This window comes from Mesitornis unicolor, unplaced genomic scaffold (assembly GCF_000695765.1).
Source record: "Mesitornis unicolor isolate BGI_N332 unplaced genomic scaffold, ASM69576v1 scaffold18425, whole genome shotgun sequence".
Lineage (NCBI taxonomy): Eukaryota > Metazoa > Chordata > Aves > Mesitornithiformes > Mesitornithidae > Mesitornis > Mesitornis unicolor.
In genome coordinates, this window is record NW_010186379.1 from 867 (window position 1) to 26,478 (window position 25,612).

At 37.8% G+C, this 25,612-nt stretch overlaps 2 protein-coding genes across 2 annotated transcripts in view; one reads left to right on the plus strand and one right to left on the minus strand.

Annotated features, from left to right (window-relative positions):
- The window catches only part of HNRNPA2B1 (heterogeneous nuclear ribonucleoprotein A2/B1), a 10,214-nt gene extending 410 nt beyond the window's left edge, over positions 1 to 9,804 (plus strand). Inside the window, exons 2-11 of the mRNA XM_010185142.1 lie at positions 3,283 to 3,393; positions 4,376 to 4,522; positions 5,734 to 5,944; positions 6,252 to 6,353; positions 6,445 to 6,525; positions 7,060 to 7,122; positions 7,594 to 7,713; positions 7,971 to 8,093; positions 9,083 to 9,165; positions 9,320 to 9,804. Coding sequence (XP_010183444.1) covers positions 3,283 to 3,393; positions 4,376 to 4,522; positions 5,734 to 5,944; positions 6,252 to 6,353; positions 6,445 to 6,525; positions 7,060 to 7,122; positions 7,594 to 7,713; positions 7,971 to 8,093; positions 9,083 to 9,144 — 1,020 coding nt within the window. The 3' untranslated portion in view covers positions 9,145 to 9,165; positions 9,320 to 9,804. The remainder of the gene's footprint in view (positions 1 to 3,282; positions 3,394 to 4,375; positions 4,523 to 5,733; positions 5,945 to 6,251; positions 6,354 to 6,444; positions 6,526 to 7,059; positions 7,123 to 7,593; positions 7,714 to 7,970; positions 8,094 to 9,082; positions 9,166 to 9,319) is intronic.
- A 2,654-nt stretch (positions 9,805 to 12,458) lies between these two features.
- The window catches only part of LOC104541164 (nuclear factor erythroid 2-related factor 3-like), a 46,716-nt gene continuing 33,562 nt past the window's right edge, over positions 12,459 to 25,612 (minus strand). The window contains exons 3-9 of the mRNA XM_010185143.1: positions 22,958 to 23,065; positions 21,913 to 21,996; positions 20,629 to 20,743; positions 20,367 to 20,398; positions 18,450 to 19,625; positions 14,101 to 14,253; positions 12,459 to 12,512 (exon numbers count right to left, since the gene is read on the minus strand). Of these exons, the coding sequence (XP_010183445.1) occupies positions 12,459 to 12,512; positions 14,101 to 14,253; positions 18,450 to 19,625; positions 20,367 to 20,398; positions 20,629 to 20,743; positions 21,913 to 21,996; positions 22,958 to 23,065 (1,722 nt within the window). The remainder of the gene's footprint in view (positions 12,513 to 14,100; positions 14,254 to 18,449; positions 19,626 to 20,366; positions 20,399 to 20,628; positions 20,744 to 21,912; positions 21,997 to 22,957; positions 23,066 to 25,612) is intronic.

Genomic DNA, 25,612 nt, shown 5'->3' on the forward strand with positions numbered 1-25,612 from the left:
GATGGGGATCGGTGCGGGGAGCCGCCTTTGCCCTGCGAGGCGCTCAGTGGCCGGTGTGGCGCCGCTAGTAATGGCGGTGGCGAGGGGGAGGGGTAAAATGGCGGCGCCGGACTCGCTTATGCGTGAGGCTGTGAGGATCGCTCTGAGAGCGAGAAAACGGCTAAGGCGGGAGGGTAGCAGGAGCTGCGAGGCGGGCAGGCAGGTGTAGCCATCTGGTGACTGCGGGGGAGGAAAACGGCGCTTGCAAGCTTTTCCTCATATCTTGTGTGTAAGTGCATGCTAGAAGCGGTTTGCAGCACCTGGTTTCTGTTTAGCCCGAGAACTTGATGTTACTTGTATTTTCCTTTTATTTTTTTTCCTCCTTCATCTGGGGTCGGTGCTTCCAGAAGTTCTTTCCTTCCCGCCGCATCGCTGTCCCTGGAGGCGACGGCTGCTTCTGGGCGCCATTTTCCCCTTCTAGCTGCGGGGGCCCCTGTTTTCCTGATAGCCACCACATGGCGGAGCCGACACGGTAACCGCTTCACTCCCGATAACATCAGGCTGCGAGGGCGGGGAAAGGGGGCGAACCAGGCTGCTGGGTTGCAGATCTCTGTAGGACGCATAGGGACTAGCGGGGAGCTTGAGGCGGGGGAGAGAGCAGTCTTTCTAGTTTGGGACAGGTAAAGTCAGCTTTGGTTTTGGCAGGCATGGCCATAGTAGGCTAGAGATCCCCACTCGCTTGTCTCCATTATCCATTTTTGTTACCTTCTTAACTCTGGAGAAGTCTCTGGCCGGCTTGGAGTATTTGTACACACGTTGTTGCTATATGAAACACTTCCTTGCTCTGATGATGAATTTTCCAGCAAAGGCTACGCATTTTCCAGTTGTTTGAAGTGCTGCTTTTTAAGACTATGAAGGAAGGCTTAAAATAAGCACTAATAAAGATTCTACAGAGTTCATAAAGATTTCCTCTCACACTCCTTTCCTGCCACAGAATGCACTATGGAAGTCTTAAAGGAGGTTTTTCTTCTAGAATTTAAATTGTGGGCCTTGGCAGGGATGGGTTGTATGTACATGGGTTTGTTTGTTTTGGTTGAGGTTTTTTTTTTTTTACCAAATGAGGATTTTCATCATGATTCTGAGAGAGACTGGATGATAATATTTTTTATCATATATTTTACAGCTTCAGCATTAACTTCAAGTGTTCAGAGGTAGTGGGAGGTTAATGCTGGACTAACCAGAGCTTCTTAAAACTGACACATTTAAAACGTAGTCTCTATACATGCAGAAGCTGTGCATGTATTAGTGGAAAAACATTCTGTGATATTTTCACGGAGTAGCTTTAATGAATGATCTTGTTTTTGTTATTGCTGTGTCCTGACGTGTATAGCGCTTAGATGTTGTTCTGGGTAGATTAGTTTCTAAGAATCCATACATCTGTAAAATGTATTGTTACTCTGTTTAATGTTTATTAGTACTGTGTGATACATGTTTGTCCTTAAAAAAAGAAATGCAGTTGTTACAGCTGATAGACTCCATTCTTTCATTTATATGTTTATAACTGTTTTCAGAGGTAAACCTAACACTTACTGGAAAAATCCTACCTGCTTACTGAATTTGCTTGATTCTCATATTTTATAAGAATAAAAATGTGCATAATAGACGCACAACAATTACTTATATAGGAAAAAAACGGGTTTTTGTTGGCTTATAAAACTGCAGCAGGTAGTCCCTAATTTCCAAGCAGCAGAACTGAAGTAATTTGAAGGGAGAGTTTTTTTGGCAGTATTGTTGCTTAAAGTGATCTCTCTGCTAGCCTACTCAAATTATAAATGATAGTACAACTTGCAGCATATGAGTTTTTAGTCCAAGTCTGGTATGCAGCATCTTTTCCTTTATTTCTTTTAAGAGATGAGGTGAAAGGAAACCTGTCATAACGTGGGCTTGCTGCTTTTATAAACTCTTGTGTCTGATTTTGCCTGTCTGTACCAGGAGGAGACCATACTAGCTTTCTCTGTTACCTGGAAGAAAACATACTAGATCCAACAGCAGATTCCAAGTGTTTTTAAGAAAAAGCATTTGGGCACTGAACTGTTGGCTTGTTTGCGAAATCTTACTGGTTGTCATTGGTTGTCTGATTTTGTTTTTAGATTTATCCTAGGGTCCAGTGCATACTTGGTCATGTTGTGTTTGTTATAGCTAACTATGCAGTCTTTGGACACTTAGGACAGTTATCTTTCAAACGATGTCCTTAAATCTTAAGTTTTGTGGAAGGACGACTACTATTTAGTGCATTTTTTAAAATTATTGCTGTTTGACATAGGAATTGCAAAATGTATGATCTAGTGATGCTGTTGTGTGTAGAAAATGACAATTATGATGCCTGTTTAGAATAAAAAGTTATTATAAAAGTATTTTAACTGATAGAGGTTGGAAGGTTGTCCTTCCTGCATTGGTATAATATCTCATATGAAATAGTAAATGTAATATCTTATTATTGGTCCTGGAATTTTTTTATTATGTACTTGTTATTACAGCAGGAGTTTCTGCTTGAACAAGTGCAGTGATAATTTATCTGAAAGGTAACAGAAAAAAGTCTTTCTGAAAACGTAGTTTATATTAGTGAATATATATGCAAGTATGTATTATCCACATTTCCATGTTAAAGGAAATGCACTTAGTTTTGATACTGCTGCTGTTGATGGTGGGTAGGTTTACTGCTAATTCCAGTGGATCCCTGGTTAGTTTTACAGACGCTCCAGCTTTCATTCGTTTTAATAATTAATTAGAAAATACACATTGGCAACCCATTTTATAACACTTTTAGCTGCATCTTTATTTTTAATGCCTTGGATAAATAGCATGGTAAAAAATTCTGAGCCAGAATGTTTTTTAAGAACAGATGCTGCCTGGAATAGGATCAGACAGTATGAATGAATTAATTTTATGTGTAATAAGAACTTCTAGTTTTGTTTTCTTTTTTCTTTTCTTTGAAAAGCATCTCCTAAAGGTCTTTGAGAGAGCTATTCTAGAAGTCTTTGAGTGTGGTCCCTTGTTAGTATTTTGAGGGAGAGATGGAGAGAAACACATTGATAAAATCTGTGTCATAAAAGTAGACCTATAGAATTGCATAAATAGCTCATTTTCTTGAATAGCGGTAAAACGTTTAGAGGAACCAAGCCTGATTTTAAAAAATATCTCACTGACAGTTTTTGACACTTAAAAAAAATCTTAGTGTTTAATTATGCTGAAGCAGAAGGGGTATTGTTAATTATATTAATGTAATCTTCTTTTCTGTGATAGAGGGAAAAGGAGCAGTTCCGCAAACTATTCATTGGTGGCTTAAGCTTTGAAACAACAGAGGAAAGCTTGAGGAGTTACTATGAGCAATGGGGAAAGCTTACAGACTGTGTGGTAAGTTTGGCATACTAATGCACAACAGTGGTGTAGAATGTTTAGAAGTTGTAAAAGCAGGGAGTTTGTTTACTGGATAGCTTAATGAAAAGGCGCAGTATTACATTCTCTTAAGTGTACGGTTGGTTGGTTTATACATAATTCAGTCCACTGAAGTTGTGCACAGAGTTCCCCTTGCAAACTCTGTTGATAGATACAGGGAGCATTCATGATCTGTTTCCTGCAAAATCTCCCAGATTATCTGTAACCACAGATTTCAACAGTTTAAAATTAACTTGAGCGTCATTGGCTGAAATGCATTAGGGAGTGCTTACACAGCACTGTTACATAGGTGTGATTGGTAACCTTTGGCAGAAAGCTGGTGTCACGGTAAGCAGCCTTAATAAAGCTGGGAAAGGATGTCTTTCTATGTGGGTTGGTTTTTTGTGGTTTGTTTGGTTTTTGTTTTTGTTCTTTTTCCCTGAATCATTTAGGTTGGAAAAAACCCTTAAGATTGACTCCAGCCATAAACATAGCACTGCCAAGTCTACCACTAGACCATGTCCCTAATCACCGTGTCTATGTATCTTTTAAATACTTACAGGGATGGTGACCCTTGCAGAAGTTCCTCCACTGAATTTGTTTTGGTAGGAGTAAATGCATATTTCATAACAATTTTAAAGTCTGTGGCCTTCAGAAAGCTTTAGAAAAATAAAGTGTTTTTATTTTTAGAGGAAAAAAACTGTAAACTTAAGTAACTGATACAGCAGAATTTATGAGTTACGAGTAGAATGTTAGAGGACAACAATGATTTGAATTTCTGTGATGCCAAGCAGTGCCATTCACATACTTAATCAGCATAGCTTGCTACTTCATTATTATTGTGTTCCAAAATCAAATCAAGGAAGATGTAATTTAAGTTTATGTGTTTTCTCCGAATGTTTTAGTGTTAAGCTTAACATAAGACAAGTAGAAATGGTTTAAACATATTTATTATTTTTAGGTAATGAGGGATCCTGCAAGCAAAAGATCAAGAGGGTTTGGTTTTGTAACATTCTCTTCCATGGCTGAAGTTGATGCAGCTATGGCTGCAAGACCTCACACGATTGATGGAAGGGTGGTTGAGCCTAAGAGAGCTGTGGCTAGAGAGGTGAGTATGGCTTTGAAAGCAGATTTTTCGTGTTTTGAAAAAGGAATCTCTTGTTTTGGTTGGACAGTTAAGCTTTGTTCTTGTTTGAAATTGCCAGGGTTTAAATTCTCTAGTTAAAAGGCTGTAGTTGGGGCACTATTTTGCACGCTTTTGCCGCATTAAATGACACTATTACATAAATGCCTGCAAGGGATACAACTGGGGTCTGAAGGTATTGTTAACAAAAACATGTTGAATGCCTGTAATTATGCAAATTCTAAACTAACTTGTCTCTGGAGTTACTAAATCTCAAAAGAATAAACTCCTGTTTGATCTGTCCTGACTCTATTTTAAGATCTTTAGGGATATTTCTAAAAGGTGTATAACTGAAGTTACTAAAAATAGAGAATATAGTAGGGAAGCTCTTCTTTTTTTTTTTCAGTGGTGGTACACAAAATCATCTTGGGACTGCTCTGGTTTTAGCCCCAGGCATATTTAGTTTTAAACTTCAGGGTGTAGATTTAGGGGTGTGCACAGGAATGCACTGCACCTGTAAACTTTTCAGCTGGGTTACTGTGGCACAGAGGTACTTGAGGACCAACTGCAGTTTCTAGGTGACTTCTGCTTACCATGCTGTGGGAGCTCTGAGAGGGTTTAGAAGTTTAGAGTTGGACCCAGGTGTTTAGTGCATTTGGACTGATTAACTGGTATTAAATGATGTGTCCCAGATGTCAAGGGAATTGGAAATCATAACCACTGGTACCCCTGTTAGCTCTCTCAGTTTTCTTTCCATTCCCTGCAGAATGCAAGGTTGGTTAGCATTTGGAAAAAGGTAATTAAAGCAGCATACGTGCATAATGTTTTTACACATAAAGATATTGCTAAGTTATTCTAAGCTTTAGAAATAAGTTACTCCTGCCTAGTGCAGCAGCTTGGATATAATGCTCAAAGTTTAAGAATAACCCATGAATGTGAGGAGTTATCTTCATATTTGGAACAGGGGTTAAAATGCATACTGTGGATTGGCAGAGGTTGAGGGACCTTTGCTGTTAATACAAGTGGAATGTATCCCAGAAGGCCCCCTAAGCAATGTTGTAGGGATGTGTCGTAAGAGCACTGCCTCGGTGCTTGAAAATTCTTAGTTTGTCAGTATTCTGTTCCTGAAATCCTGGCAAAATAATGATTAGTGAAATTGTTTTTGTTGGTGGTAATTTAAAGGATTCTTTTAACAGGAATCTGGAAAACCTGGTGCTCATGTTACTGTGAAAAAACTATTTGTTGGTGGTATTAAAGAGGACACTGAAGAGCACCACCTTCGTGACTACTTTGAGGAATATGGAAAAATCGACACTATTGAAATCATTACTGACAGACAGTCTGGTAAAAAGAGAGGGTTTGGATTTGTTACATTTGATGACCATGATCCTGTGGATAAAATTGTATGTAAGTAAGCTTTATTTCACTCTTTCATTTGATATTATTAATCTTTGCAGTCATGGTAATTGCATAAAACTAACCTTAAACTGAAGAGATAATGGGATTAGTAGTTATGTGCATGAATGTTTGGTACATCCATATATTTTAAGTAAGTACTGACTTGCATGAAAATCCTATGGTGTTTTGGGTTTTCAAAAGGATATGGAATATGTATGGGTTAATTTGGAAATTAGTTCATTTTTGGAAGCCTGATCTTATTTGTTGCCACATCAGTATTTAAATGCTGATGGTATGTTTTTTGATGTGGTTACAGTGCAGAAGTATCACACCATCAATGGCCATAATGCAGAAGTAAGGAAAGCCCTCTCTAGACAGGAAATGCAGGAAGTTCAGAATTCTAGGAGTGGCAGAGGAGGTATGTACAAGTAATAGGTAATGGTTTGTGGTTGATTTTTTTGTGTTCACTTTTCATGATCTCACTGCTTATAAATGTTAAACTGTTACAGGAAACTTTGGTTTTGGTGATGCACGTGGAGGTGGTGGCAACTTTGGTCCTGGACCTGGCAGCAATTTCAGAGGGGGAGCTGGTAAGACAGGCATGTTTGTAGCTTCCCCGCCACCCTCCTCTGTTTACTGTCTTTCTGGTTCTGGGTAACTTGGTAAGCCACATCTGTTTGATTTAAATGCAGCTGTAGCAGTTAGAGAATTTTGGGGAAAAATAACTTGTAAACCTCTTTTGTAGCACACACATGGATTATGTGGATATTCAGTAAACTTAAGTTACTTTTTTTTTCTTTTAAAAGGATTTTATTAAAAGCCAAAATTAACCTGAACTTAAAAATTTTAAGAAATTCAGAGATTTCTCCTCTGTAATCCTATGCAGCACTTGCCTGACCTTTACAGTATGAGGGCTATGTCCAGAATTAAGGCTGGGTATCTTACAAATGCAAGAAAATAGAAGATGTAGAGCAGTGGTTGTATGTGTTCATGTATTTTTCTGAATTCAAGTGTACATGTGCTTAATTAAATCTCTGAGATTTGGTCCTTAAGGTCATAGGGGTTTGAGAATTCATTTAGTTTGCTGCAAGTGAATTGAAATGCTTTGGGTTTTTCTCCAACAGATGGATATGGAAGTGGCCGTGGATTTGGTGACGGCTATAATGGATATGGTGGAGGACCTGGAGGTTAGTTTACTTTTTTGCTGGTGATGGTTGTTTTTCTCTCAGAAGCATTTTTGCATTCACTTAACATTTGTATAAAATTCATTGTTAATTGCCAAAGGCATTTTGTTTGCTTCAAGAAACACACATGGCTGTTGGCTCATACTAAGCTTTTATGTGGTAAATTGTATGGTTATTTCTTGGACAATCACGCCTTTTTATTTAGAACAGCAGTTTCTTAAATTTCCGGAAAAATCAGAATTTTAGTTAAGCCTTTCAGTTGAGGCTTTTAGGCAGTCTGCTGGGTTTTGGTCACAGATCAGTTAGGGTGGGAATTGGCATGGGCCTTTCAAATAGTGTTCACAGCAGTGTCTTTACAAAAAACTCACTTTTCTTCCTCTCTAGACTTCTTAACAGAAAATTATCTCTTGATTCTGTAGAATTTGGTTGATCTCTACACTGAAAAGTTTATTTTAAAGGATTATATTGTCATAGGTGGCAACTTTGGTGGCAGTCCTGGTTATGGAGGAGGAAGAGGAGGATATGGTGGAGGAGGACCTGGATATGGCAACCAGGGTGGGGGCTATGGAGGAGGTTATGACAACTATGGAGGAGGTAATGTTCTGGCTTGAAATGATAAAGCATTTAAGTTCTGAATTAGTGCAAATCATTTGAGATTTGGATAAGGAAGGAGAATGTTGTCCAAGGAAGCTCTTGTTTGCCAAATAGCATGAAAAAGAAATTTGTTGTATGTACTGCTGGAATACCTGTGTGATTTTGTACTTTATTTATGAAGTTCTAATAAAAAAATTCATGAGTGTGTGCATTTTACCTCATATAGGTATTTGTCCACTTTTGTATTGTTAATGCAGGCAATTACGGAAGTGGAAACTATAATGATTTTGGAAACTACAACCAACAACCTTCAAATTATGGTCCAATGAAGAGTGGAAATTTTGGTGGCAGCAGGAACATGGGGGGACCATATGGTGGAGGTATTGTATATCTCCTGACCTGCCTTGGAATCAGAGTGGGTGGGCTCTTTGGGGAGGTGGAAGGGAAGACAGGACAAGAGAGAACTGCTTTGAGCTAAAAGAGAGTAGATTAAGATTAGATATAAGGAAAAATTTCTTTACAATTAGAGTGGTGAGGCACTGGAACAGGTTGCCCAGAGAAGCTGTGGATGCTCCCTCCCTGGAAAAAGAGTTGACGGTCAAATTGGATGGGGCTTTGAGCAACCTGAATTTGAACTACATGACCTCTAAAGGTCCCTTCCAACCCAAATCATTCTGTGATTCTAAGACTGTTGTACAGAAATTGGATAACTTCTGCAGTAGGTGGACTGCAGTGCAAATTGGCTACAATTTCTCATCTTGAGACTATGAAGCTTGTCTTCGTGGAAATGATTATTACTATTTTTAAAAGATAAATGACACTTCTTTCAGAGTATTGTAAAATGTCTTGCAGTTTCCAGTCTTAAGATATTAGCCAAGTTTCATGTTCTTTGCTATCAGCTTACACTATTTGTAGAAAGTCCAGTTTATGATTGCTGAACTTGCTTGGATGTTTGGGTTGTTTTTTTTCCCCCCTTCCCCTTTTCTTCTTGTCACTTTTTTCTGACTTTTCTGCTTCTTGTCTAAATGTTATTTAATGTGGCATGTAAAGCTTTTTAAATGAAAACTGAAACATGAAGCCCTTTCTTGTAAGGTTTAGCATGCAAATAAAGTTAGCCCTCACAGGCTGTAGACAGTACAGTGCTTTGGATTATACGCACTATTGAATTAAATTCTAAGATTTCAGCATGTAGTTCTTGTGGCCTTTCTTGGAGGTTATTTAGAGGAAAATAGTGAAATGTTAAAATCTTGGTTGTATATGCTGTCTCTGGAAGAAAAGCAGATGTTAGTCTTCATACAGAATCAAGCATTTCTAGATTTAAAACTGTGCTGATGTGGCCATTATGTTTTTTCCTTTTCTGCAATTGTAGGAAACTATGGTCCAGGGGGCAGTGGAGGAAGTGGTGGATATGGAGGGAGGAGCCGTTACTGAGTTTCTGCAAGCATGCCATGGGTAAGTATGTTTATAAGTGTTATAATTGCAGTGATTCTTGAGAGTAGCTGCAGGAGTTAAAAGCTTTTTAGGATCATATTATCTTTCCTTTAAAAAATGGTTAGATGAATAATTTCATAACCTATTTTTTTACTCTTTACTTCTGTTGAAACAGGCTTCACTGTATAAATAGGAGAGGATGAGAGCCCAGAGGTAACAGAACAGCTTCAGGTTATCGAAATAACAATGTTAAGGAAACACTTATCTCAGTCATGCATAAATATGCAGTGATATGGCAGAAGACACCAGAGCAGATGCAGAGAGCCATTTTGTGAATGGATTTGGATTATTTAATAACATTACCTTACTGTGGAGGAAGGATTGTAAAAATGCCTTTGAGACAGTTTCTTAGCTTTTTAATTGTTGTTTCTTTCTAGTGGTCTTTGTAAGTGTAGAAGCATTCCTTTGATAATGTTAAATTTGTAAGTTTCAGGTGACATGTGAAACCTTTTTTAAGATTTTTCTCAAAGTTTTGAAAAGCTATTAGCCAGGATCATGGTGTAATAAGACATAACGTTTTCCTTTTAAAAATTTAAGTGCGTGTGTAGAGTTAAGAAGCTGTTGTACATTTATGATTTAATAAAATAATTCTAAAGGAAATATTGTGTAATTTTAGATTTTTTTTTTAATATTGTAAAATAAGGCAAGGAGTGGGTAGTATAAGGTCCCACAAATAATAATAAAGCTATTGTTGTACATGTAAAATTAAATGCTGGTCAGAAAAAAGTATGTTGTCTGTAAATGATCAGGTTTAAATCATCTAGATAACTTAAGGGATATCTCTGCAAGGAGAAACACCTTTTTAGATCTTTTAGATGCTGCTTCTTCAATGGCAAGGAAAGGAAATACCCCAGCGAGGTACTCTTCCAGGGACACAGGTCTAGTACGAGAGAACTCTTGAAAACGTCACTAAGTTCAGCCAGTCTTAAAAAGCTGCGCTGTATTTCTGCAAAGCTTTAACTACAGTAGTTTATAAGGATGCCAACGAAGGCTGAGGGTGTAGAGCAAAATAGTTCTAAGCTTCAGTTAAACTTCTTTAGGTAAGATCTTATTTACTTTTCCTTTCTTACTGTACCGAAACCAAGAAACTAATATTGTTTGATAGTATTCTTTCAGTATAGTAATTATTGTTTATGTAGTTTAACATAGCAATGAATTAAGTTAACAATTATCAATTGAAAAGAAATTTGTGAATCCTGTTTTCTTGTATTATTAAATTTTTTACAAACAAATTTTTGTTAATTTCAGCTACTTAACGTATTTTTTTCCTACTGGAATCTAGCTATGATATGAACCCTGGACAAGCATAGACTGCTGCCACTGTACACTGCTACAGTTGAACAAATGAGACCTGCAAGTGTCCATTAGTAAAGCTTTGCAAGGGTTCCATCCTTGGTGTTGGTAGTTAAAATGGTAGGTCACAAGTTAATTAAATCATACAACTTTATTTTTGCATCCTGCAACATTTTTTTTTCTTGAGAGTCTATGCGTTATGGTGGTTGCAAGGTAATGCAATGAAGGCAGTTCTGTGCTGTTGAAAATGAACTATGTTGTTAATGTGTCTTGTCTTTCGTAATCTATTTTATATAACATGTTTCATCCTGAAGGTTCCCAAGTAACTGTAGACTGTTTTCGTGTAAGGAAAAAAATGGCATCACAGAATACATCTGCCTCTGTGAAGGGATGTGTCGTCCATTCTTTTAACAACTGCATAAGCAGTTCTTTAGGAGGGGAAGTGAAAACTTCAAATGAAACTGCAGGTGGTATTTCATAAGTGTATCATGTAATTACAAGAATTGGAATTTGGCTAGAAGGTTGAGGTTTCCACCATTTTTTATAGTTCTTGCAGCTAATAAACCTTAGTGCCAAATTCAGTCAGCCTTACTCTCACTGCATTGAATGTTTGCACCTCAAATTAACAAAAATTCATCGAGTAATGAATTATTCAGAGTAAGGGTGACATACTCTACTAGATTTGGTTTTTAAATTTAAAAACCCACCAAAATAAAAAAGCAACCAAAAATGCCCTAATTTCAAAGTTCCATTGCCTTTAAAAGGCTGCCCACTGAAGAACGTGGACTCGGCTAACAAAAGTCCTGTTCCTTTTTGTGTTAGACACACCAGTGAACTGCTTATACTTCTTTTAAAAAAAAAATGGCTGAAATTCCCCTATTGGTAATTTGGTTTAGACATATGTGATAAACATCTTCAGATACACTTTTTTTCTCTTTGGCAGGAAGGTGCCATGCTGCAGGTAACTAATGAAGAAGTGGTCAACCACAGAAACGCTTCAAGAAATAAGAAATTCTGTATCATCAGAAAATAGTTGTTTTTGCTGCCTTCATTAAAAATATAGAATACTGATAAAACATCACAATTAGTACAGCTCCCTGTAATGCTGGGTTTTTTTAAATTATAGTAATAATGTCTTGTAAACCTTTCGAATAAAATTCAGATTCGTTAGGAGAAACAAATCACTAATGTTAAAATAGCAAACATTCTGTGAGTAGAAAATTTAACTACATATTTTTATAACTTTCATAGTTTTAAAATAAAGTATTTTTATACCAAAGTAGTTCTAGTGTAATGCTTAATAAAAATTAGTCTGTGTCTAACATTAGATAATGCTGATGTGCAGCTTTTAGACCCTTTCATGATTTGAAACATTGCATTTTGAGGTGGATTTAAAACAAAGTCAGCTTGGCAAGTGTATTCACAAAACTTGGATCTCTGACAGTAGGCATCTGTTCTCTGCTGGGAGAAACAGTGCTACAAATTTTTAAAAAGCTGATCTTTTTGCTGTTGGACACAATTGCTTTAAAATAGCTTTTTGGCTGTGTTATCACTTTATAAAAAATACCTCCTCCTTTCTCCTTAATGAAACTAAACACTTAGGCCAGTTTTGTCAAAATGTGATAGGACCGTAGCTTTATCCTTTTCAGCTGTAAAGAGCTTTTAGCATCAAGAGAGAATGACTGAATGGATTGTAGAGTTCCTGCTGTACCAGGACTGCATTACTGATAGGAGTTTTTCTGATCACCACCACCAAAAACTCCTCAAAGCAAATTCTTTAAGTGTGATCTTGGGAAAGCTTTGGTTGGGGAAGTTTGAGGGGAAAGTATCTTCAGTCTGTGCTGTTTCAACCTGATAATACGGTTTTTTCGAAATTAACATTTACATGCTTAGCTTTGACAGAATTATGCCTTTAACCTTCATATGATTCAGAACTACTATTTAAGGGTTCACATACGAATTTATTTCTGTTTCTTACGTTGAACTTTGAAATACTTGCATAGGTAACCAGAGGGCTGCAATGGAAGCAGAAAATCAAGATGCACAAAATCTGCTTTACTTTCTTCTTTCCAACAGAATGAGTTGACCAGTTGATAAGGAACTTACCTTCTTTCCTGAAACTTAGATTTAGTTAACAGAGGTTTTTCTTTACAGTTCCCAAGTCCACATTATGACATAAAACACCCTAATACTTCAAAGGGGAGTAATTCTTCTCTGTTTGTTTCTCTTTCTGTTTGAGATACTTGCACTCTTTCAGTTTTGCAACAAGGTTTAACCTTCACTTGAGTTAAGTACATTTTCCATAATTCAGCTGTTCACTTTTGTTATACTGGCAATGGAAGAAGAGACCATACAGGGAACAGCAGTATGCAAAAACTAGGTTATTGAATATTTAAAGTCTTGAAAGCTTGGAGTTAAATTTGAGTAAGTTTCCTTTTGCCTTGCTGTCGAACTTTCATGACTCTTCTTTCTTGGTATGTTCGTAAGAATTCATGACAATCACAGTGTTTACTAATAAATTCAGTGAGAGAAGTCACCGTTTTGAGTCAACGTGATACTGAAAGCTGGCAACTTTGAATAAAGATAGTGTGTGGTCAATTTCTGGTTCATAGTTTGTAGACAATGTTTGCTTTTCCTCTTTATTTTCTAAGCTGGTTTTATGTCACTCTGCAGATTCCCAAAGTTTTCAAAGTAAAGGAAACACGGCTGGTCAGTATGTTTCAGTGGACTAAGAACTGAGGATCAGGTTGTCAGTACTAGGCCCAGTTTACACACAGCAAACATTTTCTGTAGCAGACCGAGGGAAGAATGTGAAGGACAACATAATTTGCTGGTAACTGGTATGGGTGGAAAAAACTATCAATGAAAACCCACTAGTGTATAACTGGCATTAATAAAGTGGTGGTGAAGAGAGGTCGGTACTAGGGTTCTTGCCATTCAGACTAAATGTTCTCTATTGCTTAAAATGGAAGTCAGATTTTACTCAGTTCTATTACTTGTGCTTCAGGTGCTGAAAAGTGTTTAGGGAAATGAGAAATTGCTTTTATTGTAACATTAGCAGCAATTGAACTTTGTCATATGTGCTGAAGAAGTTTTATTATGAATGTACATACTACCTTGGGGATGAAGTTGATACTGTTTCTGGGGAAGAAAAAATGAACCCCAAAAACATGGAGCTGGATATTGAAGGAGCTATCAGCTGTGTTTGTTTGGCGCTTGACCACACTTGTCAAAGAGGGTGATTTGCTCTGGGAACATACTGAAATGGTACATCCCGTGTAGCTTTGGTGTGTTGATTTATTTTCAAAGCAGCGTGCATGATGCAAGTGAAATCCCGTAGCAGTGCTGTTACTTGTTTTCTCCTAAGGGAGATGTAAGGTTCTCATTTATCCATTGGTACTGGTAGGAATGTGTATGAGTGCAACGTGGAGGGGTGTTCCTGGGTAATGTTGATCTGTTATGCCAGAAGTCATACAGTCCTTTTAACAGTTGTGTTCTTGCTTTGCAGCTAGTATTGTTTTGTATTGCAGCGGAAGTTACTGCATTTAACTTTAACAAGAAATAGTAAAAGTAAACAGTTTATTTTGGAAGTGGCTGACTTACCTGACAGAGTGCTATGACGACAGGGTCCCCAAATGCTGTTGACCTAGTACATTTACAAACTAGCTTGTGTGACTTGTGCTGCTTTACTGTATGAGTAAGGTGACTGTGGACAAGTCCTAGAAAATGTCCACCCATACTTCTGCCTTTCTTGGTCTGCTTACCCTTGATCCATTTTGAGGCACTGTATGAAAATAAAAGGGTGATGCATTTAATAGAGTTCTTCTAGGGATATCAAGTTGCAGTGCTTTTATGAGGTACACTACAGTACTAAAGAGTTCACATGATTACACATCTCTGATATATTTAATAAACAGTTTTTCACTAGAACCTGGTGCCATGTGTCCTGTTGCCTCATTTATAGGCTTCTACCTACTCTGTCCTTGGTACAAATTTAGTGAATATATTTTGGGACAAATACTGAGCTGCTAAAACTGATGAACTGATCTTGATGAAGTTGCTTTGTCCTTTGTTTCCTTTTTGAAGTTAATTACTCTGGATACCCCATCTAAAACTAGATTGTAAGCTCTTGAGCAGGAAGTCTTTGTAATATTCAGCTTCTGTAAAAAAAACAGTCTACTGAATAAAACCAAAAGATAAAGGTAAAGCTGCACTTGAGTGCAGTCACTGTTAGCGGTTGTTCAAAGTGTGTGATGTTGCAGCAGTATGCTATGGCTCTTCTGTGAGAGCTTGCTTGCAGCATGCCTGTGAGTGTGCAACTCTGAGTATAAGCTATGCTGAGGGTATTGCATTCCAATAAAGTACTAAACTGGGGTTTGTTTCTAATGAATGCTTCTCTGTGAAAAGTTTATCGGAGCAGCTCTCGGCTGTTGCTGTTCCATAGTGCCTCTGTGTGTTACTACCAGCAGTAGTGGGGAATGTAACCTCTGCTTTGTGATTTCCTCACCACCCAGTGGCTTTCTCTATACTCGCTTAATCTGACATTTTCTAACCTCTTGCAAATAAACTTCATTAGTAATGTAACAAAAACAGTTTACTACTTGAATCAGACTACTTAAAAGCTTTACCATGGAAACAGCATTTTAATGAGAATTCCTACATTGATATTTGCATTTTTTTATCGCTAGCTAGATCTATGATCATCGGCTTTGCAATATTTTAGTGTTACAGTATTTTTTTTAAGTGTTTTCATTGTTACTACTTGAGATACTTTTCTCCACATTAATAATCACTAAGGTACAATGCAGCCAGCCCTAACTTTTTCTCACTATAGACATCTGCCTCTAGAGTAAATTTGATCCACATTGTGTCTTTTTACAGAGTGTAGTTCCTGGTTTGTACACTTGGTTTCTTGAAAGTTACCACCAATAAGAAAGCCAAGATAGACTGCAGGTGGGAGTTTCCTACCTTTTACAACCCGTTAGGTGTTAATGCTGTTTTCCTGAATAGCTCTTCGATGCTTGTAGTGTCTCCTTTCTGTGGCTGAGAGTAGTGTCTTGGCAGGACAGATTGCTGTAAGACCTCTTTCCTTATCTAGATGTTTAGCATTACTTTCAAAAATAATAGAAGGATGTGAAAAGGTAAGGTGTGAGCAAGACTAAGTGATGTTTGGGGGTATTCTTTGTTTTTTCTTTAAACATAGGCTACTCACAGAAAGGGCAGACACTTCAAAAAGCATCAGCAGTTTTTCGATGAAACATAATGGCAAGAATTGAAAAAACCAGGACATTGTTCTGAATTCTGTCTACAGTTACATGGGGTAGGTAGCTGAGGGTTTGAGTAAACTACGTATTACATCCATACCCTGACTCAGTGTCTGTGTTATCAGCACTGTTACAGCTCAGTCTGCCCAAAATGAGTAGCTCACCTGAGGTCTTGTTAAGGGTATAGTTGCTAGTTGAGTTCTCAGAATTTGAGATTCATACATACCCTTTCTAAAAAAACAGTTGAATGAAACAGAGCGAGGGCACTCAGAGTGGTGAGTATAGCTGCAGGCAGTTCATCATACTTTCCAGTCTCCAAATTTACAGGTGATAGAATGGGGTTGGGTCTGATGTCTTCACTTTGTATGGATCATGTGGAGTATGCCGCTTTCTGTTAGAATTGCTCTCAGAAATCAGTTCCAACATGTTTCCTTATTTCCAGCATGTGCCAAAATTTAACCATGTAGCTGTTACCCACTAGGGTGTATGTTTTACTTCATTAATGGCTGGCTTTACAGGAGTCTGCAGAGCTCACTCTACTGCCATTGAAGGACGGGGCATCGGAAGGTTTAGCTATTTATTTTTCCATTCCTTCATAGGACTGTAGAAATTCATGTTGTGAGGCCCTGAAACAGAAATACTCATGTTTCTGTTTTTATTGGTTATGAGCCTAATATCTATAAAATTTGTGCATATGGGCCATGAAGTACACTTAATGACGTGGTAATGCAAAGCTATGTACATAGACTTTAGAATGGTTATGTTATTTAATTAGAAGATTACAATCATGCTGACTCAAATGTACTTTTTTTTTCTGGAACTAGGAAGAACATTCGCAATTCATCATATGTGTCTGTTACTTGTTGCATGTTTTGGTTGAAGTTCATTAACTAGTGATTAAATAAATTCCTTGTGCATACCAGTTAGGATAGATGTACTTCCCACTGGTGCTTAACCAACAGCGAGAAATTTCAGGGCCTCACTAGTTAAAGTTTCTACTGTAACTTTACCCTAGAAATCCGAGGCTATGGCAAAACTGATAACAGATGCCTACACTTATATAAAGAAACCTTTTAATAAAAAATGCAGAGCAAATTGTTCAAACTGACTGATTTCATTATTGATACTTTGGTGCACTTTGTACTCCAAGGCAGTCCTCCCTTTTTAGAAAATACCACCCAGTGCTATTGGTTACTGTAAACACAAGTGCAAACATTAATGTGCTAATGGCATGGTTCATTTCTTCAGAAGGTACAATTTGGCATTAAAACTTGTATTCTATGTATGTGTAGGTTTTGTGTGTTTGGTGCAAGTCTTTTTCTTTTTTTACTTGCTGACCATAAAGTGGCTATGTTGTTATCATGCTATGACCAATTACTTTTTTTAATACTAGTTTTATGTGGTTTGTTTATAAAAAGATACAGAAAGTATCTGTTGATATCTCGTTGTTAATACCAGTTATTTTAATATCTGACAAACTAGTATGCTTCTTAACATTCCTTATTCATTACATGCCTTTTAGGCCACCTTTTTTGCAGACCCTCTTCAGATTATAAAATAGAAAAGGATAAACTTGTGAGTAAGCATGAGAGTGAATAAAATGTCTTCTTTTTCATAGCACAAATCAATATCGAAACTAAAAGCTTTTCATTTAAAGCCACTCAGAGTGTAGCCTCATTGTTACAAGTACAGATAAATAGTAATTTGGTTCAATTTTATTTACTTTAAAGCTTCAGGGAAAAATCTAAAAAAACCCCAAAAACCTAAATCCATAACATTTAAAAAACTAAAAAGAAAAACTTCAGTACTACTTCTTGGGGAAGGTATACAACTCAATACATCACATACCAGGAAACAGGAGCTCATTCACTGTCGTTTGCGTGGAAGAAAGTTGAGAATGACTCAGTTGCAGACAATGAAGGTAAGACAACTTTGAATCAGACACTAATTATTTCTCAGAATCTATTTGCAGATTGACCATATCAGTAGTAAAATTAACTGGTACATTGTGTTTGCTTGGGGCTATGATTATTAAAGTAGTGAGGAAAAAATGCAATGGCCTCCTGGGCCTCTCTCCTCAAAGGAAAACTAGAAAAAGCAGAACAGTTCTGAACAAAGGTAAAACACAGTGTATCTGTTAGGAATACATAAATCCACATTGAATTTAGGGTGAAGATGAACTTGAGCTACTATTTTTCAGTGCTAAAAAAGAATAATAAGGTCCCTTTGTGTATGAAGACTCAAGTACTCCAGACTAAACCAGTTTTGGTTTTTTTTCCATGTTTAACTTTGATCTAAAACTTGCCTTTTCCCCACCCCCCCCAACCTAAATTCTTAGTTTTACATAGGCCTGTACAACTACGTGTACACTAATGGCCCTGCTCCTTTAATTCTAATTAAAAATAATTTCTTCATTCAGAAGCCTCAGCTGGTAGACCTTCTAACAGATCAGTTAGCTGGGTTTGCCAGACTCTTGAACATGCACTTTTTCCCCTTAAATCATAGAATGGCTTGGAAGGGACCTTAAAGATCATCTAGTCCAACCACCATGCAGTCATTTCTGTTTGTACTACTGAAATTACTGGCTTCCAGTCTTCACACAAATATTCTTACAGGAAAAATAAAACCTAAGTGATCTTCAACCACCTTATTTTTGTTTCTACTCTTTTTTTGGTATCATAGAATCACATCTTGTTTCTGTTCTGATTTTACCAAGTGTTTGGGTATTAAAACACTGCCATTGCTACTGCAATGAATGACGTACTGGTATGGGTCAATGGGTCTACCCTGGTCATCCCTCAACCTACTGAAAATGTCACGGTACAAGCTGTTAAACTTTCGCTTCATCCACTTGATCGATCGGCTACACTGAGAGTGCTCCTCTTTAAGGCTCTCCTTTCGTGTTTGAAGAACATTTATATCTTCTTCCAAGTTATGAATTGCATCCAGTTTACGCTTACGATAATTTTGGGCAGCAACTCTGTTTCTTCCTCTTCGTCTGATGTCACGTAGAAGTGATACCTGAGTATCTGTCAGACGGTTTTTTGCTAGCATGGTGTTGAAAGAGTCGACAGGCATCCTTGCAATTTCATGCACTGAAAATGGTATTCTCAGAGCTTTTGCACAGTGTTCATCATAGCTAAGGTTTGTATCAGTAGTAGAATTATGGCACCTATCCTTCACTTCGTTTTGTTTCTCCATCCACGTCTGCTGATGATGCTCCAGAGTGGACGCTGCTTGACTTGGTAGCTGATTATACGTGTGGTTATGAAGAAGCTGCTGAAGTGTGTCTTCTCTAGACCACTTTGAATCACCCAGATATTCCACATGGCCACATTTACTGTCGTCTTGGCTATGGCCACCAACAACTCCTAAGCCATGTGAAGAAACAGATTTAACAGCACTGCTGTACCCAACAGCACCTTCAGTGCAGACTGAGTAAGAGGTGGTGCTGTGACTTGAATTCAAAGACAGTCCTGAATCTGGCTCAGGTTCTTCAAAGAGCTGGTAAACTACAGTGTCTAAGCCTTCCTTCAAAGCCATTAGTTTAATTTCATCAAAGTTATCATCATGAGCCATTAAGTTTACAATGTCAGCCATTGGAAAAAGCCCTGTCAAATTTGACCCATGAAGTAGTGATTCTGAAATTGTGATATTAGAGCTTGACTGAGGAAAAGACACTTGGCTATGTAAATGTCTTGTTTCTGAATTTGATCGAGTGGGGTAGTCTGTCCTTAGTAGGGTGGCGTCATGAGGACTGAAACGGTGGCAAAATGTCTGGGTCAAACTTATATTGTGGAGTGAGGATGATGGATCTTGGCCTGTACTAGAAGTAACAAGTTGCGTATCTTCCAGTAAACTCACCTAAAAGATGATGGGGGGGAAAAAATGGGATCTTTTATAAAATGAATAGTTCTACGTTCCTTACCTACACAATCTTGATCAATTTATTTTTAACATTTCACTATTTGAATATATTAAAGTCAAAATTTTATATGTTAAGCTCTTCTTCTAGCTACCCTGAATATGGTTTCCTATTTGTACACAGCATAACCTGCGCTGGCATACAGCAACAGGAAGCAGCAAGAGTGCAGAAGAAAAGGGACTGAAAGTATGGGAGGAAGAGAACTCATGAAGGACAGTGTGGAACCGATGAGTGTTAAGAGGTGGAAATGGGACTACTGCTAAGTGTACATCAAACTACAGCCTGTGTGTTCATCTGATCTGGTGTATGAAAAGGTCCTGCTAGGACCTGGCAGGGCTTAACTAGTGAGAACACTGGTGTACGAAAAAAGGGAAGGAGGACAGGAACAATAAGGTCATGCTGGCAGATTCTTACTGTTTTTCTTTCGCAGTTTCTAAAGCTTCTGGGGCTGTGAGCTGCCACATTTCGCTTAGCTCTTTCTTAACTAAGGTCTATGACGTTCAGATTTCAACTCGACTCCTTTACTGATCAGTTTGGAGGAAACATCTTGCCCCCAAATCACACCTGTGGATGTCTTTTGTCTTCAAATTACTACTTAGTTTTTCTTTACAAAAATAAAGCTGCTGTATGATCCCTCTGCCCTGAAGTCCAGACGATAAATGAGTGCTGCAGTAGCCCACCTTTTTTGGGCCTGGTTTATAGTTGCTGGGTTCTAGAAGTAAAAAGCCACTATGCGAGATCACAGCAGGACACTTGCTGACAAGTAAGAGTCATAAAATACATGGATACAAAAAACCTGAGTATATAAACACATCAAGTAGGAAGCATATAATTGCTCTATACCTGAGCATCACTATTGTGGTGTAGGAAAGGACTTTTCTGATTGCAGCTCATTAAGCAAACAATGTAAAAGACACTTTGCACAGAGAGGGAGTAATGTACCACAAAGACCAGAACATCTTATGCTCTCTACTGTGCTTACTGGGAGCTCAGGTAACAGAAGAAGGTCTTGCCTTATTTCCCCTAGGGTGTTGCCTTGTACTAGACCATCTGTAGTCTGAGAGATAGAGCTGGATAGACAGAGATAGAGATAGATAATTTTCAATTAAGCCCTTGAAAATAAATATTCTTAGGAAGTTAACTATGAAACAAATGCCCCACCCTGTAAAGACTTGGTTCCTGGAAAACACAAGCAGTCCATTTTTAACAGATAGATTGTCACAAGATGGCAGTGCATTAATAGTCTTAAATAAAATATGCAACCTTGTATTGTTATAGCTACATAAAGGCTACGGCCATTTTTAAATTATGAAAAGAGCAGAGAAAACTAAACTGATGAACTTCTGAACCTTGTTAGTGTGGAATCCATTACCAAAGCCAAATAGAGGAGGAGGCTAATTTATGGACTGGGATTCCCAAAACTAGGCATTGCAGAGATAAACATGAAGTTGTATGGAAAACACTAATGACCCTGTAAGGCTCTTACAATAGGAAGCATATGTAAAATGCCCTTGACATATTGCAAAAAAGGAATGCAGGCAGTAGCTTCATGGTTAATGATTACAGCTGTGAGCTGTGGGAGGGAAGCTTCAATTAAGGTAACAACTATTTTTTTTTTTTTTTGGTGAAGATGGGCACCCAGAAAGTAAACAATAGTATCAGAAGCCCAGAGATTAAAAAAAGAAGAAAACAATGGTTTTGCCACTAATGCTGACTGGTCTGATTTGCAGCGAAGATGGGTTTGTTCTTCTTGAGGGTAATCCTTGTAAGCACTTGACCCATTATTTACGTCAACTCTAATCTTTGGCTGCAAATGCCTAATAGCTGCTAGAGCTTAATAACTCAGTGTTGCTTTAGAGAAACACACCAAGAGCTGCTGTGTAGATATGAATTGGCATTAGGTTTCAGAAAGGGAATTATTAGCTGAACTAAATAAGTTGTCCAGTGGCTCCATCCAACTTTGAACACAGGGTGACTGAGAAGACAGGATTTTGCAGTTTTCAAATCCCAAATTACTGAGGAAAATGTGTCGAGAAGAGCCAATGACAGCTGCTGTAAAAGGTGGATATTAGCATCTTTAACATCTTCAGGTAAGTTTTACTGCATTGATTTGCCAATATATTAATTGTTAGGTTTTTTCTAATTAGACAAAACAAAGTAAGTCATTATCCAATAATCACTGACTGTATCCCAGTCTATTAGTAATACACGTGTTTTCCCATTTACCTCCAGCACATTTTCCATCTGTGATGGCAGAAGCTGTAAATGGCCCTCAAAGAACAGAAGGGAATCTGCATGGCTGCGGCTGCTCTGTGACAGAAGAAACAGAAACGCTTTGTAAAGCACAGTTATTTTACATAAAAGGAGGTAAAAATTATCAAAGTCCAAGAGGAAACAGAGCACAGCTGTGTGAAAAGCTGCTGCCGACCCTGCCATCAAGTCTTCATCCTGATGGGAGACAGCACATTGCTAGAACAAGCAATGTCACTCCATAGCAAGAGCATCCTACTCTGCCTCACAGCAGCAGCACAGTGCTTTCCTCCTCCCTGAGGCTGCTCTTACCCACCGCTGTGTAAAGATTGGGTATTTTTACAAAGCCTTTTCAAAGCCAGGGCAGTGGTGAAGAGGCGCTGGCAAGAAAAACAGATCTGATGTTCTCGGCTCTCACAGGGTCTCAAGCAGAACCAATCATTGTAGCTCTCAGAGAGAACAAAACCCAAAATGCACCCGTTTTGGCTGCAAATTGTTATTTCTCTGCCTTCTAGTTACAATACAGGTGTTAAGATCTGAACTATCCAGTTTTCCGAATGTAATTCTACATATGGGCATCAAACTTTATGTACTTTATGTACTGGTGGATGCAGTATAATTTAGCATTCACATCTCAAAAAAGAAATCCTTGTCCATAAACACACCACCTTAACAATGGAGAAAATAAAACCAAGTTGAAAAATGGTTGGTTGCAAGTGATTTCTGTAAACTCTAGAACATTTCAACTACACAAAACATACGGGGGGTGGGGGGAGCAGGAGGCAATTTTTGAGATGGTGTAGAAGGTGTACAAGGACATCATTCACAAAGTATCATCTGAAGTCACTGTTCCTTTCTTGCCCTTGCAAAGGACACTCCAAATGAAAAAAGTAAATAAAATCTTCCTCTCAAAACCATTCACTCTGTTTCTTTCAGTACTCTTTATTTCGGTGATAAGACCTATCTCCTCCTCACTTCCTCTTCACACTTTTCCCTTCTTCCATTTATTTTCATCATTTACTTGATTTATGTCTTCTTCCTTCTCGTCCTCTTGTAGTTTCAGCTGACTCTCTCCTTGGTGTGGACAGCATTCATCCAAAGTTTCCTGACACGCTTTCAGGTCAACATCCTGAAGACACAGATAAAACAGTTCTATTAAGCAACAAACTGTCAAAATCAATCTTTTAAATGCACTTTTTTTTTTTGGCTATAGCATTTAAAATAAATTGTACTCTGACTAGTTCATTCATGTGGATGAACTGATTCTGTGTAGACTTTGGGGGCAAAATGAGACCGATGTCAGTTTAGGAGTGCAGACACCACCTCTTCTTTTGGTGTCCAGGCACTGAACCCATCTTTGGTAAAATGGACATTCACAAACACTGGAAACAAATTTTTCTAAAACAGACACGTGACAATATGATTTCATGGAAAGTTTGGACTTTCAGTGTCTTTTGGATGCCATTTCACAACAGATGTAAGCCAGATATATATAGTCAGTGATGGAATCTTAAAATAGGCGATTATACACGGCCAGTTAGCAAAATCCATCACTTCTTTCAGGAAAACAACCACACAAACATGTATTGAAATGGCAGCTCTGTTTCCCCATGTAGTCACTACCCAGTTCCCATTTATCCACATTGTGGGTTTGTTTTTAACCTCCAGCAACTAAATTGTTCTGATTTAGTGGTCTCAAGAAGTATTTTTCAAGTTATCTTTTATCTATGGTCACATCAGCAGACTTTTAAAATTTTTATTATAGGGCTGGGGTATTGCTAGGGTAAGAAGAATTCACTGTGCATATATATTATATATTTTTAAAAACATTGATATTTCAGCTTTTATAGGGTAAGTCTGAGTTATTAAAAAGTAGAATGGCAGCCAGAAAACAAACTGGCCCCACTGCATTAGTTCCATATATCCCCAGCAAAATGCTACGGCAGGAGCAGAAGAGACAAGCTCTCAGCAGCAGCAAACATAACGACTTAGTGTTCTGTTCTAAAAGTCACAACAAATTTACTTTACAGGTTTTGTATGGAAGCATAAACTACATAAAAGCTGCAGTTACAATAGTCATCAAAAGGTGTAGGATATTTTTAAAAACTATTGCTTCATACAAAATATTAACATTAAATATAAGAAGGTTTAAAAATAGGATGTCAGAGTAAAATTAAATTTGAAAATAAAGTAATATTAATTTAATTTTTATTAATGCTATTGTCTTAAAAATGACGGAAAGTTAATTTTATGTTTAACTGATTTTATTTGTTGGCTTTCCATTTTTCTGTACTTTCTTTTCAATGATTGGAAGAGAACTTTAATTTTATAAACAGTCATTTCTAACAGCAAATAGATACACAGGGCACTCATCTGTCACCCTGATGTAAGAGGTAGTTTCCTTCAATGATGCCCAACACAATGTCTAGCTATTAAAAATTATATACCAATATAGTATGTTACCTTTGTCAGCTGCAGCTGGAAATGACCAGATGACTTATTGCCAAATATGGGAAAACAAATGTACTTTTCTAAACACGCTCACAAAAATGCAGTTTTCCTCTGTGTAGTAAAATAGTAGGAGAGGGAATTTAGCATACAGGACACAGAGTACATGGTTAACTGGCTACCTGCAAACACTTAAATGAGGTTAATGGAGCTACTCACAGGCGTGAAGTTAGTCACATAATTACATCTTTGCAAGATCAGGGCTAGCCTTTAATTTTACAAACAGCCAACTTGTGAATATGGATATGATCTATAATCCTAATTAATAAAATTCATCATCATCAGAAGCAGAAAAGAAATCAAGGACAATCACTATTAGAGACCTTGAGCAGCTCCTCTTAAGCTGAGTGCCCTAGGAAGCTGCTGCTGCTAAGGTAGAGTATTCAGCTCCCAAATAACACAGCAATTTCCTTGCTCTGTTGCCTGACAAGAACACAAATGCAGGAAACAGTTGGAAATGTGATGCCTTAAAAAAACAAAAAACAAAAAAAAAACCAACAACTTTAAGCACTGGTTTTGAATACAGAAAGTATATGGGTGAGCACTTGATGGTTTCTATAAAATTAGAAGGGGTACAAACATAGTCTACCACCAGGGAAAGGAAAAACTTGCGTTAACTTTGAGCCCAAGATGTGCCCTGCAAATTATTCAAAACCCTCACAGTTAATCTTGCTTATGGTGGAGATCTGTCTGCAGACAATGGATGATGGAGATGGTCCTTCCTAGCACCGCCATGAGGAGAACTGAATTTCTGGTGTGCCTGGTGGAACGGCTCCTTTCTAAAGGGAAGCTAAATGTTGCTGAAGCTCACAGAAAGTTGTGAAGACTGTTATGGCTTCAGTTTCCTCAGAAAGTCAAAGGCAACTGAATTTTTAGGTCTTTTCTTATCAATATATAGAGCTGTTGACCACTAAGAAGTTGGGGAATACTTCCAACCATGAATTTTGGGATTTATCTGGAGTCTGCATTGATTTTTATATATCTTTAAAGAGAAAATAATGACTATTTTCTCTGCTAAGCCATAGACAGTGTCTTTGTATCCTTAGTTTCCAGGCTGGGAGCCACCAGCTGCACTACAGGATCACATCCCATTTTGTCACATCAACCCTATGGCTTAAGAATAGCACAGACCTCAGAGTCTTCCTCTGATCTTTATGTAAAGTTCCTG